General features: G+C 38.3%; 1 protein-coding gene across 1 annotated transcript; it reads right to left on the bottom strand.

Moving 5' to 3' along the window:
• Positions 1-217: 217 nt before the first annotated feature.
• LOC104533212 (thrombospondin-2) lies at positions 218-15,160 on the bottom strand (the record flags this gene model as incomplete). The annotated part of the gene is made up of 12 exons (XM_010188990.1): positions 15,090-15,160; positions 13,588-14,144; positions 12,015-12,099; positions 7,469-7,665; positions 6,539-6,679; positions 6,204-6,300; positions 4,845-5,015; positions 3,807-3,983; positions 2,313-2,486; positions 1,742-1,869; positions 1,487-1,639; positions 218-436 (listed from the first exon to the last, which is right to left on the bottom strand). Coding segments are annotated over exons 1-12 (2,169 nt in total), but the record flags the coding sequence as incomplete, so codon positions are not given.
• Between the last annotated feature and the right edge of the window lie 1,062 nt (positions 15,161-16,222).

The following is a 16,222-nucleotide window of genomic DNA, read 5'->3' as shown; positions in this document are numbered from 1 at the left end:
GAGGACTCTCAATATCATTCTGAGAATCTCCACCTGAATTAAATGTTAAATGAATACACACTTCACAGCATCTCTTAAAAAATGAGCATGTTTTAACAGTCAAACCTTAAGTGAACACAACCACCAGCTTGATGCTGAAAAGTGTTATTCTCAACTATGAAGGAAAAAAGAGAAAATTTGGTTACGTGTGGCATTTCTATCAGTCTTTTTTACTTACCTTCACACAATGGTATGTTGCATTAGCAGCACAGACTAAGTTATTATTAGGCCAGCCATCCAAATCTGAATCCTCACCACAGATGCGTCCATCACCAGCATAACCTGTCCTACATTCACATTTGTACATAGGATCACTGAAATGGCCCAGATAGATGCACTCTGCAGACTTATGGCAGCTGTGTGTCTTGTCCTTGCATGGATTCTCAGGTTCACAGACCTGTAACAGATAAGAATACACTCAGTGAAACCTGATGATATTCACAGCCAGCTGTGTGTGCCTCAACTTTGTCAAAATCAGGCCAGTTATTTAGATGCCTAAAGACAGGAACTTGGTTTTAACTGTGGTTAGTAAGTTACACTGCTCTGTCAGTTTACAACTCCAGACAATGTGTACAACGCAAATAATTAAAACAAACCACAAGAAAAATTGGACATTATTCAAAAGTAATTAAAGTGATTAACATTTTCAGCACTCTATCTGCTTTCTTCCAGATGTCATTAATTCCCAGAAATTAACTGCAACAGAAATCAGACTGTACTCACCATTTTCCTTTAGTGTTCTGCCTGTCGATATGCAAGACCTATCTTGACTCTAATGAATTCGCATGTTCCCCTCAAGTAAGTTTTAGTTACATCTTTCTTATCACTTTGCTTATTTTCATAGACAGTATCTGAGAATCTTACACAGATGTTTTACATTTAGACTTCACATGGTGAACTAACCACTGATTGATTCAACAGCAACAAAGAGTAAGCAGCCCATGGCATCCATTTTAGAGTTTCTGTGTTGTCTATCAAACAATAGTCTTCAATATCACTTCCACTTCCTTCAGACCTTCACCACTGATAGGTGTTCGCCCAATGGAATTTAGAGAGTGAGATTTCACATGTATGTCTGATGGCATCCAGATTAACAGCATTATATTTCTGGAGAGAATGATCCTGATTCTTCAGCTTCCCATCCTCAGAGTAGTTATTTACATCTAAGACAAAGGGGTGCAAAGCAGGGAAATGCCTGCTCCTGGAATTTTACACTTATTTGGTGCAACTGTGCAGATGCCTAGAGAAAACAAAACCCTTAAAAAAATAAACCAACCCCAAATTCAGTATTTTGTGACTCAAAATAAAAGTATCCTGGAACAGCAGTTATCTATTTCAGGTTACCTTTGTTTGATGCCCAAGTTTATCACATACTTCCATTCACAGGTATTTTGAGGTGAGAATTACTCAGTTTCAAAGCCATGAAATTCTCTGTGACATCACTTACTTGCTTCTCTGTCTTGGCAACTTCCAGCCCTACCCCATAGGGCTGACTTCCTTTATAGCGTGGAGGACACGGCAAACAGTGGAAACCTGGATTTGTGTTCACACAGCGATGGACCTGATTGACCTTAAAGCAAACGTCTGACACAGCAATACACTGCAGGAAAAGAAAGAAGAAATTAATTAGCTGGCTATGTAATACCCAAATAATGAGAATTTCACAGTGATTTCCTGATGTTAATGGAAACCAAGTCAATACCTCATCAAGATCTTCACAGATGGTACCATTGCCAAGGTAACCTGCTGGACATGGTCCACATGACCAGGACCCATCTGGATAACTGTTGCATTCTGCTCCAGGAAAGCAAGGATTTGACAAACACCCATCTGGCAAAGACAAACGAAAGTGTAACTTAAGTTAGGAGTATAAAAGGCATGTAACTCTTCATTTAAGAGACAGGTATTTTCTCTTCATTAGCTTTAATCACATCTGAAGCAACATACTCTTATAAATCCCCTTAGAATCAGGGTTATTATATGCATTTAACATACTATCAATTTAATATGAAAACATTACAGATTGCTACATCCAGTTGAATACATTACAACATATTGAAGCCCTGTTTAGAAAACCCATCCTTGTATAGATTGTCAGTATTAAGAATATATATAAAATGCTGATTTAAATAGCACCCAGAATAGTTAAATGTGCTTTCCTGAAACAAAAGTATAATTGGTAGATTTCTGTAGTGTCAATTCATAATTATCAATTAAAGAAATAACAGCAACAATAATTATTCAGACTGAATAAAGAATGACTAAATACCAACCAATTGGGCAATCCTTCTTATTGCACATATCATGTTGCTTGGTATCTCCCACACATGGCTTTCCTCCATACTGTGGCTCTGGGCTGTTACAGAGGCGAGACCTCTCACGAATTCCTCCTCCACAGGTAACTGTGCAGGCAGACCATGGAGACCAAGGACCCCACTGGCCATTCACTAGGATATGCAGAAGAGAGGAGAAAAGCATCATAGTGAATATACTTGGGACAATATTTGGTGTTAATAACAAAAACAACCCTTTCTTCAGATCCCTGACTAGGGACAGTTTCTCACTATGCACATAGGAAAAAAGGTGCTGGCAAAGCCTTATACTGAGGGAGCAATATTTCAGAAACAAATAAACAAATGAAAAATACTCAACTGCTTTATAGGTATTTTTTGGTCAATAATTCAAAATAACACGCCATATCCACTGGCATGGTGTATTTCTATTTAAGTTGATCAGAACAAGTATGGTGCCTTCAAAGCTCCCTACTAAGCTTTAATTTCATACAGAAAGCAGGGTGTAACCACAGGATACAAACTTCTGCTGAGCCAAACTTAAGCTCTATGGCTTTTTTATGAAAACAATATGCTCAATAAGGTTGCATCTATTATTCTTGTTTGATAATCCACTCATCAGCGTATCTTCAATAGTATTGCCTGACTCAGTATGAAGAACTTATCATTGATTCTTCTGCATACTTTATATTGGTACAACTCTATTGATCCTGTTGTCATCCACCCTGAACTTTCTTGAAATATAAACATATTTGAACGAGACTCTGTGTTTGTCTTGGTACTGCAAAAAAACCACATAAAGGCAATGGTGTATGTGCTTAAATAAATAACCTTTTCATTAACTATGCATGCAAAGGTACATAAAAAACAGATGAAGTGTGTATAGCTATTTAAGAACTAGTGGGTCAGAAGCTTGACATCAGTTTCAAGCTCATATCCCATAAGTAAAAGGAAAAGGCTGAACAGAGGAGGGGAAAAAAAAGTTAACAGAGGAGGGGAAAAAAAAGTTAAGAAAAAATTATATGAAAAGAAACTGAAAGTGAGTGAAATGGATGGTCTCTAAAAATGTTCAAAGTGTAGATGAGGAAGAAATAATTACAGTAACAATTAAATGTGTTGAAATGTGTTTCCAAGAAACCTGGCTGTTGGGGGACTGATATTCCCAACATGTACAGTATCAGTACCTTTTAGTTATAAAGCGTTGATATTTTTGATATGCAGAGATAAATCACTAAGTTCTAAAATAAAAATTTCTCAAACTCTTCATGTTTAAAGCCAAATCATAGCTTTGGAGGTTTACAAAACCTCCAGCTGCATTAGTATCTTCATTTTAAAAACACCCTTGTGTGTTTTTTCACACCTATGCTACAAATTATATTTTCTGCTATAGAAATTCCTTGTCATTTAGACCTGAATAAATAGAAGAAATTCAGCTGGAATATTATTGCGTCATTGGATTCAGGACCACACACATACCTGGACATGGAACCTTCTCACACTTCTCTGTTTCACGCCCATTTCCCACACAGTTTTTCCCACCCATCTGGGGGATAGGGGAATTGCAGAGGCGGATGCGGGTGATATTTCCTACTCCACAGGTAACTGAACAAGAAGACCAGGGAGACCAGTGACTCCAGCCGCCATCTTGACGTACTGCCAGAGAAAAGTGCAAAACTCAAGGAAATAGCCCACCTGCAGGAGTAACACAAACTCGCTTGTGAAGTTAACCTTCTAATAAGCCTCTCACTACTTCTGATGAATGTCCCATCTCTTTTCTACCAGTGTCACTTACAAAGCCCAGCTTGTCAGCTCAGACATTCAAGTACACCTTTCTTAAGAATCTATGTGACCAACATATGATTAACACGGATGTTAGATATTCTACTTTAAAAAAACAACAACTGGTTCAAATGAAAAATATACTTGTTTAAAATGTACATTTGTTAATCTACCAGCTTCAGCAGTAGACTTAGGTACTATATTAGCCTGGATATAGCAGCTACCTGAAATAGTATTAACTAAAGTTCTGGAGACAGAGTATGATCCTTCTAAAGCCCCTAAATATAAAAGCAGTTAATATTTTGCAAAAGTATTTTATTATTACTGTATTCCTAAAAACTAGTAAGTTAACGGAATGTGCCAATAATCATGAATGAATGGCAGAGCGAAGCATGGCCCCATGTATCATGATTATGAACTGAGTGTTGTCCTCAAACTGACTTCAAGTCAGAGACTTCAGTCCATAATGTTAAAGAAAAGATCACCCACTAACTTTGTGTTTAACAGAGCTGAGCCCAGAATGTACATACCTATTAGATTCTCAGAAAAAAGACAAATATTTGAAAGGGGGGAGATGATAAAGAATCTAATGATAGCTATTTCAATTATGTATATATGAGTGTCCAAATACATACTGTTCTGACTAGCGAGTATTCATAGGAAATCCAGACTAAGCTTGTTTTTGCTCAGAGAAGTCCAAAGATGCTTTAAAAATGAAGAAATTTTATTACTTACTGCGATGGTCGCATTTCTTAAAGCTGCACATCCTTGTCTGGATGTGGGGGCCTGTACAAGCACTCCTGGTGACATCACACGACCTTCCTCGCATCTGAGTCCCAGAGCCACAGGTAACTGAGCACTTTGTCCAGTCTGACCACGGTGACCAGCCTTCGTCACTGTCATCAGCTGCAGAGCAAAAGGGACAAAAAAAAGTGCTCAGCATTGAAAATCGCTCTATTATCCTATTCCGAATATTTTAACTTCTCTTTTTTCTGTAGGACATATGGTTTGTCCTTTAGATCTCTCATTTTCTAATTTTGCTTTCCTAATCTGTCACCAAATTTAGGGAATTATGGTTTAATGTAATGAGACGTTAGCTCAGATAAGAATCTTAGATGTTGATGAATTTCCTTGCGAGCAGTGTGTTTGCACGAGGCATTGACTTTTGGAAGAAGAGTATCTTATCTCTAGAATGGACTGAGCCAAAAACTCCAGCTCCAACTGTCTCTGACTCCAGGACATAGGTCACTATCATGAGATGCAGCCTCATCTCTGAACACAACATAATGGTGAACATGATCAAGATCACATTGTTAGAACATGTCCTGTGCTCTGAATAGGCAAAAACCTATTCCAATGCATTTTAATTCAGAACAACTAAGCAACCGTTTTCTTCTCTAACAGACCTGTCTAGTACAGGGTGAAATACACTGAACCCAAACTGATATCTCTTAATTAGTGAAATTACTAAATCTATTTTCACTTCAAAGTCTAGTTCATAACCTGTAATCTGCCTTAAATGAACCTTGACAATCTGTTCCATATAAGTAACTCATTATAGCAAAAGAAGATATATAACAGAAAATAAATAAAAGAAAGTAACAGGATAACAATAGCAGAAAGGAAGAATAACTTGCCCTCTTAAAAAATACTGCATCAAACTGCACGAAACTTTTGATCTGAAACTTAAACATCCTCCACAAGGAGACAATCCTAACCTATGTTAGTCTGTTTTAACCAGGTAGCATGGAAAAGAAAAAATAGCGCACAATACTATTGCAAACCAATAAAATTCAGAATTTCCAACCTTGGAAAACATGACTGAGGAGGAGTATGCATCTAACCTTTAGTGTTCAACCTAGCTAGGCTAGTTATCGGCTTACTTCTAAGCAACCAATATAAACATTAAAGAGAGACCAACTCCCACAGAAGGTAACTTCAAGCAGCCGAGTCACTTCATATGATCCTTTTAAACACATACTTTTTTAAATTTTATCTTAACCTGCCTCAACCTTTTGTTTTGACCTCTGTAACACACTATTAGTGATTTTAAATACTGCTAAAGAGTATCCTTCTCTTTGGCTAAATACTCACAGTGAGAGCAGACTGGACAGCACTCGCCTTCAACAAAAGATGGATTGGCACAGGAGACTGCTGGACAGGTGATTTGATTGCACACAATTTTAGAATCCTACAGGTAAAGAAATCAATTTACTGACATGGTCACATACTTAGGCAAACAAAAATGGGCATCTGGGGAAATTTTCATATGTGGAAATTCTTTGATTTGTTCTAAATGTCAAGGACATGGGGATTAGTCTTTATAAATATCAGTAAACCTAGGCCAAGCTATGAATAAGTGTGACCTGACCTGAAGTAAGCCCACTATCCATTTTTTGCAGGGAGGAAGAATGTTTCCAAAACCTTACCTGGCAGGTGCACTTGGTGCAGCTATCTACAATCCAGCTTTCATTATCTGCAAAGACACGGCCATCCTGCCAGCAAACTGACTGGTTCTTCAGTGTTTTGTTAGGCCCAATCAATTCCCACATAATTTGGTTCTCTTCAGACTAGAAGATGAAGCAAATGAAAAAAAACTGTATTTTGTAAGCAAACTACTTTAAACAAGACAAATCTGAGACTACTGGATTTAATTCTTCCATTAAAATAAAGAGTGTATTTTTTACACATTTATCTACATAAAAGGTACTGCAATACTACATTGCAATTCTTCAGCTATAAGTACAAACACAGCCACACAATGCTAGGGGAGATCTGCAGTTAGCAGTTTTGCTTTCCTCCAATATAACTCATCTTTAGATGGGAAGATTTTAGTCCTGAGACGTATGGCATAGTAATAAACATCCTTCAGAAAGGATTAACTTATACAGAAGAGGGGCAGACTTCAGTAACATGTCACCGTCTTACTTCAATTATGAAAAACTCATACATCTACTTAACAGTTTAGGTATGCTGTGTAGCCACTTGCTGATGTATTCATAAATAGTATAAGTATGGTAACAACATTTCAACAGCATGCAGGCAAGGCTGGTTGTTAGATTTCAATTTCCAAACCTGCAGTACTTTTAAGAAAAATTATTTCCTCTGTGTATGAGTGCATGTGTGTATGTTCTTTTAAACCCAGTCTGTGAAAACCAAGCCTTCATTAAAGTGTAATACTAAAGAACTACCTAATTAATCACTCTGAAAATGCAGGACATCTCTACATAATGTAGATATACCAACAGGTATACACATGTACATACAGAAATCTCTATTAACTGCCTCTGGTACAAAACAAAGAAGGAAACAGCACTGCATAGCAGACCTCTCAGTTCTTCGGACTTAAAGTTACCTACCACTTTTTGGAGGTTATCGGCTAAGTTGTTCACAACTATGCGCAAGCCAGTGAGCTCTGTGAACATCGATCCCAGTTCTTCGCAAGAGCGGTCACAGAACTCAGCCTTCTTCTCTGGTTTCTCACCCACATACTCAGTTGTGACAGCAGGGCTCAAGTGAAGGATTTCAGTGCTCTCGTTGATGGTGTTCACCTCAGCTGGTAGTAAGAGAGATAAAAAGAGGGAACTGCATATACAAAGTTCTTCCACAGATTACAGATTCCTGTTGAAATCACGGATTGGCACTCATGAGTAGAGTTTAAACACATCTACTTTGGCACAGCTTCATGCTAGATTATACCCATGAATAAAAGAGAGGTTAAATGTCAGCTGGTTCCAATTATAGGCTTTCCCTTTTCAAAATCAAGAACTAAGCTGTGTCTTATATGTCCCTCACTTTAAAACATTGCTGGCACTGCAACATATTAATTTATGAAGAAGACATAACAAAAGAATCAGTATCAAAAGGAAACAGTATCAAAAAGCAAACCCATTTTATCCACTCTGAGCCATGAAAGGTTTCAGATTTTTCAAGACCGACCACATTTTCTCTATGCAGAGCAAAAGGCAGGAGAGTTTCCTTGCTGAAAGTCATTGTCCTTGTTCTGCCCATAAATCTCATGGTTACTTGGATCACATTTGGACCATTATGCAATTTATACCAGACTGTGGGCTACTATATGTTGCACTGTGTGGTGTTAAAGTCAGAGGAGCTGTTATAATGACAGTTTAATTCTGAAGCGAAATGGAGGTCAAGCAAAGATCAGGCTGAATACTTTATTTGTCACTCCAAACACTCCTCCACTAGGCAGATCATCATTAAAAGAGAACATTGCATGCACTATACAGGGAGAGCTGGACACGTTCTAGTATTAGTTTAAAAGACCTCCCTGTCTATAACGAATTCTTGGAAGAGAAAATAACAGAAAGCATATGCAGGAATTAATAAGACTAACATAGATAACTAAATAAAATGGTCTGCATTCTGTTAAGCATTTAAATCTCCACTAGATAAGTATCTTATGGATTCAATGGACTCTTTGCCTAAAGAGTTCAAGATAAACTCAACTTTAGTATCAGCTATACAAAAATGAATACTGCCCTGCCTCTCAATAAAGACCTGTCTACCAGATTCAGTAATGTTGTAATAATTCATTACCAAAAAGAAAGGAGAACTGAAGGACATAGCAATTTAAAAAGAAGAAATTAGCACCAGAATGTGTGCCATAAAACATATGCTTCAAAACATCCCAATACCATTCAGTGTTGACAAGTCACAGAAGGTGGCAACAGTTCAAAAACTTTGAGGGCTTGACTTGACACTCGACTATACAATGTAAAGTGTTATATTTAAATGTACAAGCAATAAAAATGGGAGAAAAGTATTCATTTATTTAAAAGGCTAAAAATAAAAGTACAAAGAACCAACTCTTAAGATTACATTCTCAACCATACTAAAAATGATTGGCTTGATGTCCTTTTAAATTAGCTATGAAGTATCTGCCGCTAGCCAAGGTCTACAATTCGCAGTATTTCAGAGTTAAGTAACTGTCCAGCTTCACTTACAGGATGGGAGAAAATCAACATACCACACAGCAGATCAGAACTCTGTGTCATAACTGTTTACTTCAGCTGCTTTTTGATTCCCTGGAAAGAATGCCATTTTCCTACCGCATTAAACCGCATTAAAACACTAGGTTTCTCAGATTCCCCCATAGCACTTCTCAGGTCATTAATTTCATATTTTTCAAGCCAACATGGAGTGTGCCTTGACCGGAACATTCTGAGGACATTAATAAAGCTGCAATACATAAACCAAAACTATGTAAGAAGAACTAAATCCACACTTCCTACTGGTACTTGGCACCGACTGAAAGAAGATGCCTGGGGATCACTGGGAAATCAGTTCTCTGCTGCTGGCTTCCTGCTAATTTCCTAAAGATGACATGATTATCTATAAAATGAGAAACCAGAAAGGCAGAATGTGCATCCTTTCACATATGCAAATATAATTCTGCTGATCTAGCTGAAGAAGGAATTTTATTGATGTGCCTATTAAGGCGTGTCTTTGTCATCTCTCCTACCCAGGGCTGCGTGTAAGTCCTGCCTAAAGTATTTGCAGACACCGCACGACAGAGATACTTTCCTACCCTCAACCCAACAGCAATCCCAGGCTACCATTTCACCATACCTCACATTCTCATAATAGGATTAAAGATACAGTAGGAAAATACAGTTCTGTCTCTGCAAAAGCAGCAGGCTTTTTGTGTCCTCAAAGATGAGGGTACTTCACTGGTAACATCTGCCACGTGGGACACTCACATGTAAATGTGGCAGCTTAGTGCCATATGGGAAAATATGTAACTTGTGGTCAGTAATGTATCACCCATGACTTTTCAACTGTGGTAATTAAGCTGGATAGGCAATGCCAGAAAATCAGCCATGCCTGTAACTCGTTTTGATGGCCTCAAACCACAGCGTGCTATTAGCTCTCTTCCATTGTTATACAAGTAATTTCCATCTTGAAGTGTTCCTCTGGTGTTGTAAAGCAAAAGTAAATATACAGTGAACTATTTGCTAAGTACTTCCCAGGAAGGATGAAGAAAAAAAATCTGTGTAATTTATCAGACCTGAAAATTTGGTAGTTGACAGATGTGATTAAAAATGCATTAAGATATTATCTGTTGGTTATAGCTGCAATAGCTGGAGGGTACAAGAATTCCTCCTAAGGTATGTATCAGCATGAAGAACTCGGTTATCTCTTTAGGCTCCCATTGGTTTCCTCTTCATAGTAGAAGTACAGTAACATCCCATTTCTACTTGGTGATTTTTCAAAACATTTGGTCACACTACTTCCCTTTGTGGTAATCAACCAATAATAACAAAAAAGATAGGCAGATACTGTCTTTCATTGGTTTCGCTGGTTCAATCCATCTACACCTAGGGATATCATCCTCATGACTGAGACTGTTCTGCCTCTGACTGCTGAATGTGCCCTCAAGGTTCTACCTCGACTTCTGAGAATTTTGTTTCCACTGGTAAATGAAGCAGGATAGCTGAACTCCATCCTTCCTGAAACCATCCTTCTCTTTTATTCAGATTACAATTAGACCTAAATACACATTTTATTTTCCCATAGCAGTTCTGTTCCTCAAGCATTTTCTTCCACTATCAAAGCTGAAAACTAGTAATAAGTAGCTCTTAGTAGTTTCTCAGTAGTTTCGGAGTACAGAAAACAGCTTGCCTGGGAGAGATGTCAACCAACAAACAAGGGTATGTCTTCTTGCCTGTGCCATTTGAGGCCACTTCCATTCTAGCTCATGTGACTCATTTCTAACAGATCATCACACTTGTGTCTGAGGTCCAGCACCAGGGCACACCTCTGGAACATATGAAATAACCAACCAATACCCTTTATCAAGATTTAAAAACAGACTAGTGAGCTCAGTTAATTTTCTTGTGCATTTACATATATACACACCCCCATATATAAATACACATTTATGTATCCTATAGAGACTTTTCATTACAAAATCTCAATACTCTGACCTTTTTGAAGAAGTCAAGACCTGCTACTACTTAATTTCTAGGTTTTGCATAAACAAGGAAAAAAGTTGAGTACATTTTGTTTAACTGATTTGCTCTATGTCATAGATTTTAGCAAAGTGACAGAAATAATGGTATTTCAGATGGCAGGAGTTTCAAATAAAACCCTGAAGTCCTGACTGCCTTGTGCATCCACCACATTTCTCTGATGGACTCAGTTGTCTCTGATTCTTGACTGAGCTCTTGCCAGTTACAAACATGGGAAAGTAAAATAGCCAGCACCTCCCATGAGCTCAAGTACAAAACCTTAGTGCATACTTGACAAATTTTCACAACTCTTTTTCATGATGAAAGCAATATACTCCCACATACAGAGGCTTCCCTCCAGGTGAGGACAGCATGAACTGGACTAACAAGAATACATGGCAGCATGTCATATACATGCCTTCCATACCTCTTTGTATTCGTCTTATTTTCCTGAGGTTGTTCTGATCAACAACGCTTTGGGATTCAAACCCAAAGCCTCTTTCAGTCAACAAATCTATTGCCAAGGAATTCTTTAAGACTTGCAGACATGTTCATGGGCCCACTGAGAGTCAGGAGCAGAATCCAGAAGCAACATTCCTAGTCATGTGCTCAAAGGATTATGGACATTTCATGAAAGAAAGTAGATATTTTCATACATATGTATTTTTCCTTCTATTTGTATTAATTTCTTTCCTGACAGCTTTTCTCCCAATTTAAAAACAGAGACGCAGAACAATAAGAACTAAAATAGCAGGCTAGAGAGTATAAACAGTATCTCAAGATAGCTAAAAAATATGTTCCTATTACCACTAAAAAGCAATTTTTTTTCTCATTTTAAAGGGGTCTGTTGCATGGTTTTACAATAACATGTCACCACTGACATTTCTCATTTCAGAGTCAACTGAACAGTATTAATGAGGTAAAAAAGCCTTACTTGACTGGCTTCTCTGGCATCCTTTTTTACGCAGAACATCCTCTATTGAAGTATCAAAGATTAACTGAATATTTTGCAAAAGACCCTGTAACAGTAATAAAAAAAAACAAACCAGTTAGATCAATTTGGAAGTAACTAATGACCAATCTATCTCAATCTCATGCTACTGACTGGCTTCAGCCATAAGTAAATATGTAAAAACAGTTTCCAAGGCATTAAACCTGACACACACTGAAAAAATGTGTATAGTTTTGTTCTATACAATTTCAATACTATAAGCAACAAAATAATGTATGTTCTGAAATAAGTCATAATAATACAATTATTAATCAGCTATGAGCTCAAATCTCCCTTTTCATGGTGCATTTCAGACTGTAGTTCTATGGAACATTTGTCATGAGGTCAAAGCCAATTTTTGAAGTTAGTGCCCCATCGCACTTCCATCCTTAGCCAGTCATTTCCATGCACCGTACTTTGCTGTTTCCTCAGTTGTGCTGCTACTACCCCGAGGCAACACTATAAAACCAGACTGGTATCTATTTCACTTTAAAAAATCTCAAAGAAGAAAAAAGTTACTTTTAAACCAGAATATTTTAGTGACCCGCTTAACAGTACAGCTCCAGAACCAGTTCTATGAGCACAACTGATGGAGAAACTTAGTCATGGAGGCAGGAATGGAGAGCCTGTGGGCAAGAACTTCTGGCTTCCCTGCCAAAGACAGTCATCCCATGGAATCTCACTCCAGCATGTCACACTGGCTGACAACTAGATGGCACAAGAGGTTGAAAAAGAAAGGACTTTTCAATAAACACACAAGTTCAATTTTGATTTCAGCTTTGAGTAAAAAGAAGCCATCCATAAAGCAGCTGGACCAGATCACATTAGTCCATGAGGTAGAAAGTAATTTTCATTTTATAGGAAAAAAGGTACGTTTGCAATTGCTTCATTTTAAAACAAAACAGAAACAACAAATGTTTTCCACAAAAAAAAGAATCCCATTTACAGGACTGGTCAAAACATTTTGTTCTAATATGTTTTTCAATTTTTTCTTTTAAATAATTTTTACATTGAAATGAAAGGTTATTCAGAATGGCAAACCAAGATACTTTGTCAGAGGTAGACCAATGCCACATGCTTCAGCTCCATTAAAAATTATTTTTTTCCTTCCTCTTAAAAAGTAAAATTTAAAAACACTGACAGGCTCTTATGACTTGAATAGATATATTTCAATAGAAAAATAGTTCTCAAAAAAATTTCCAAAGAATTCTACAAATCACCACAAAAACATAACATGTTTTGAAGTCTTAGATCTGGAAAATGGAAAGTTGCAAAGGAAAGACTATAAACTGGTTCTGTGTAGTCTTCATGGACTTAGACTTTGCTTTACTAGTTCCTGCCTTCAAGAACCCCAGATTCACACAACAGGGACCCAGCAATGAATAAAACCAAACTCTAGAGAAATTCTGCTTGGGGACACCTGTGACCCCATCAAATCCAAGAGGTGTTGTGAGAGCAACTACTTGCTGTTACTGTCTTACTTCACCAGAGGCCCAAGCTACTCCAGGTTACCTACCCTGAAATGATTCTCCCGAATGGACCCTTTCACCACATACATTCTGCTGTTCTCTGCTTTTAGCTGCTCGTAGAAAGGTTCCTCCAGGATAAAGCTGTCAATAAGGTCACAGCCAACATAGAGGTTGTAGTTCTCCCCTGTTATTTGCACGGTGAGATTCTTCCATTGCGAGTCAGCAAGGTCCACATCTTCCAGGGAAATCACATTCTGGAAGCCATCCACCCAATAGATAAGGTCCAGGGTGTTAGCCCGGCCATTGGAAATTATCTCAAACTGCCTCTCACCGATGTCAGGACCCTCTAAAGCAAGGAGAGTGCCTCTAGATTGCCTGTCCTGTCTGAGAGTGGCTGAAAGGATAAAGCCCTCATTCTGCCGTATGAGTTTGAGAATCTTTTTTAATTTCTCTGGTTTACATGGAGGTATATGGTCAAACCGAATGAAACGGTATGCTGGGATAGCGGGGTCTGGACCCCGAAACAATTTTGCTCCAATTGTCTTTCGGTTTATGTTACTGATTTGAAGTAAATCAAAGGTAGTCTCCTCTTCCTTGTCACCATCTGAAAAAGTTAACAGTGTGTGACAATGTGTCTACAAAAAGTGTTGTAAGAAACACAACTCCGCACACTATACTCAGTAACTGCAATTACATGACAGATATGAAGATCAGGAGAGTAAACCCAGTACATTCCTACTGCCACAAACAGGACTGTTCATACGAGCATGCAAGTTAATCCTGTTTTCCACCTGTCATTTTCATCTACATGACAATTCTCGCCTTTCTGTCTGTAGACATAAATATGTTTGATTATATAACTAAACATACAGGTCTATATATTTTATAGCACTACATAATACACATTTATATATATACATATATATAGATGCTGTATATTCATGTATATGCCTACACATGGATGCATGTAACAGTGTAATTATAAAATATTTTTAATATATATGAATGGATCAGGAAGTTGAGCCAATTACTGTATTTTGACTGTCAGCTAATAAAAAACAAATTATGAGAAGCCATGTGGCCACATGACAACAGGAAGCAAGAGATTTGCTTCTTAAAGACTCAGGCCAAGAAGTCAGATGTAAATGAGGGCCTGGCACTGTGCCAATTTACATCCTACTTTATTTGATTTGTAGAGGTCTACTTCTCTACCTCTATCTTTTTAAAATGTTCATCCCACTCAGTGATTCTGTTTATGTTACTTTCACCCTACATTTCCACTGCAGAGGAAAGTATAATAGCAATTATTTCTGAGATCATATACATTTTGATCAACAATTTCTAAAGGAAACTTTTTCTTAAAAAATATTTATTGGGGAATCTTCATTTAACAGTGGTAAGATGTATCCACCAAATTACTATTCCAGGCACTTCTAAAAAAATCACATACGATTAATCTGCCCAATGTAGCTCGGGTAAGCCAATGTTTCACATCAACTTTTAGCTTTGGGAGTTACTCTATATCCAGTTAAGAAGTGCCAGAACTTACCCTGAGCATTTGAGGAAACCCACAGGGTTATTAACACAGCAAGCCACAATAGCCCACTCCTCTGCAGCATAACTCCTATAAATAAATCAAAAAGTAGTAAGTATCAAGGAAGGGAATAAAATTTATCAACTACAAATATTTTAAGCTACCTCATGAAATGCCATAAACAGAATGGCATTCTATCATATCTCATTTTTGTAATACTTATTCTGGAGTTATTCTTGATGCCAGAAGTAAAACATGGCACCAAGTGAAGGAAAGAGGAATTCTTGACAATAAAGCACCTTTTTTATGCAAATGTTCCTAATAATAAAAAGGAAAGACACAGAAAAAATACATGGTATTATTTTCCTCACAATTTTCTCAGCAGCTAATATGGGGAGCACAGGACACTACACAAGACACAGCGTATCAGTAGCTGTATCTTTGCTTTGGAGTACAACGTTCAGTTGAAATTTCTTGCAGCATAATGGGGTCTTAGTAGACGCAAGTTCTAAGTATTAGGGGTACTTTTCAGTAGCGTCATCACACAACCTCCTCTCTATAGAATTTACGAGTTCTTACAATCCTCTGTACCCAAGAGATAACTCCATAGCTGGATAAAGTACTTCTAACGTGATGCTATTTTTGCCCTGCAGCACTATGCAGTTATAAGCCACGTAACTGCATTTCCAGCTGTGCGTGCACTCGCAATGAATGGCACAGACTGCGTAGACATCCATTCCCCCGGACACAGCCGCAGTACTTCAGCACCTTGCTAACTCCACACATTTTTAGAAGGACTCAGGGACGCCACCTTTTACTGCCAGCATTTTCTTACTTCTCATTATCTGCCACCTCGAGGTATTACCGCTAGCACCGATTACCGGCAACCGCCAGGAAGCCTCTCTCACCTCTCAAACCCAGCGCCTCCCCAGCGGGACCCTGCCCGTGTGACTCCGGCACACCTATCGCCGGCGCGACCAGCTTGGCTGCGGGCTTTTCCCGGAGCAGGTCCCTTCATCTTTCCCTCTCAAGTACCCGCGGGGGACGGCAGCGTGGGTCGCCCACCCGACTGCCCGCGAAGAGCCCCGGCCGGGCTGCGCACGGCCAGGGCAGCCCTCGGAGCTTCCTCCGGTCCCGTCGGCACCACC

The sequence above is a fragment of the Mesitornis unicolor genome, unplaced genomic scaffold (genome assembly GCF_000695765.1).
Source record: "Mesitornis unicolor isolate BGI_N332 unplaced genomic scaffold, ASM69576v1 scaffold47657, whole genome shotgun sequence".
NCBI lineage: Eukaryota > Metazoa > Chordata > Aves > Mesitornithiformes > Mesitornithidae > Mesitornis > Mesitornis unicolor.
The sequence above is the reverse complement of the archived record's forward strand: the minus strand, read 5'-3'. Positions and strand labels throughout refer to the sequence as shown.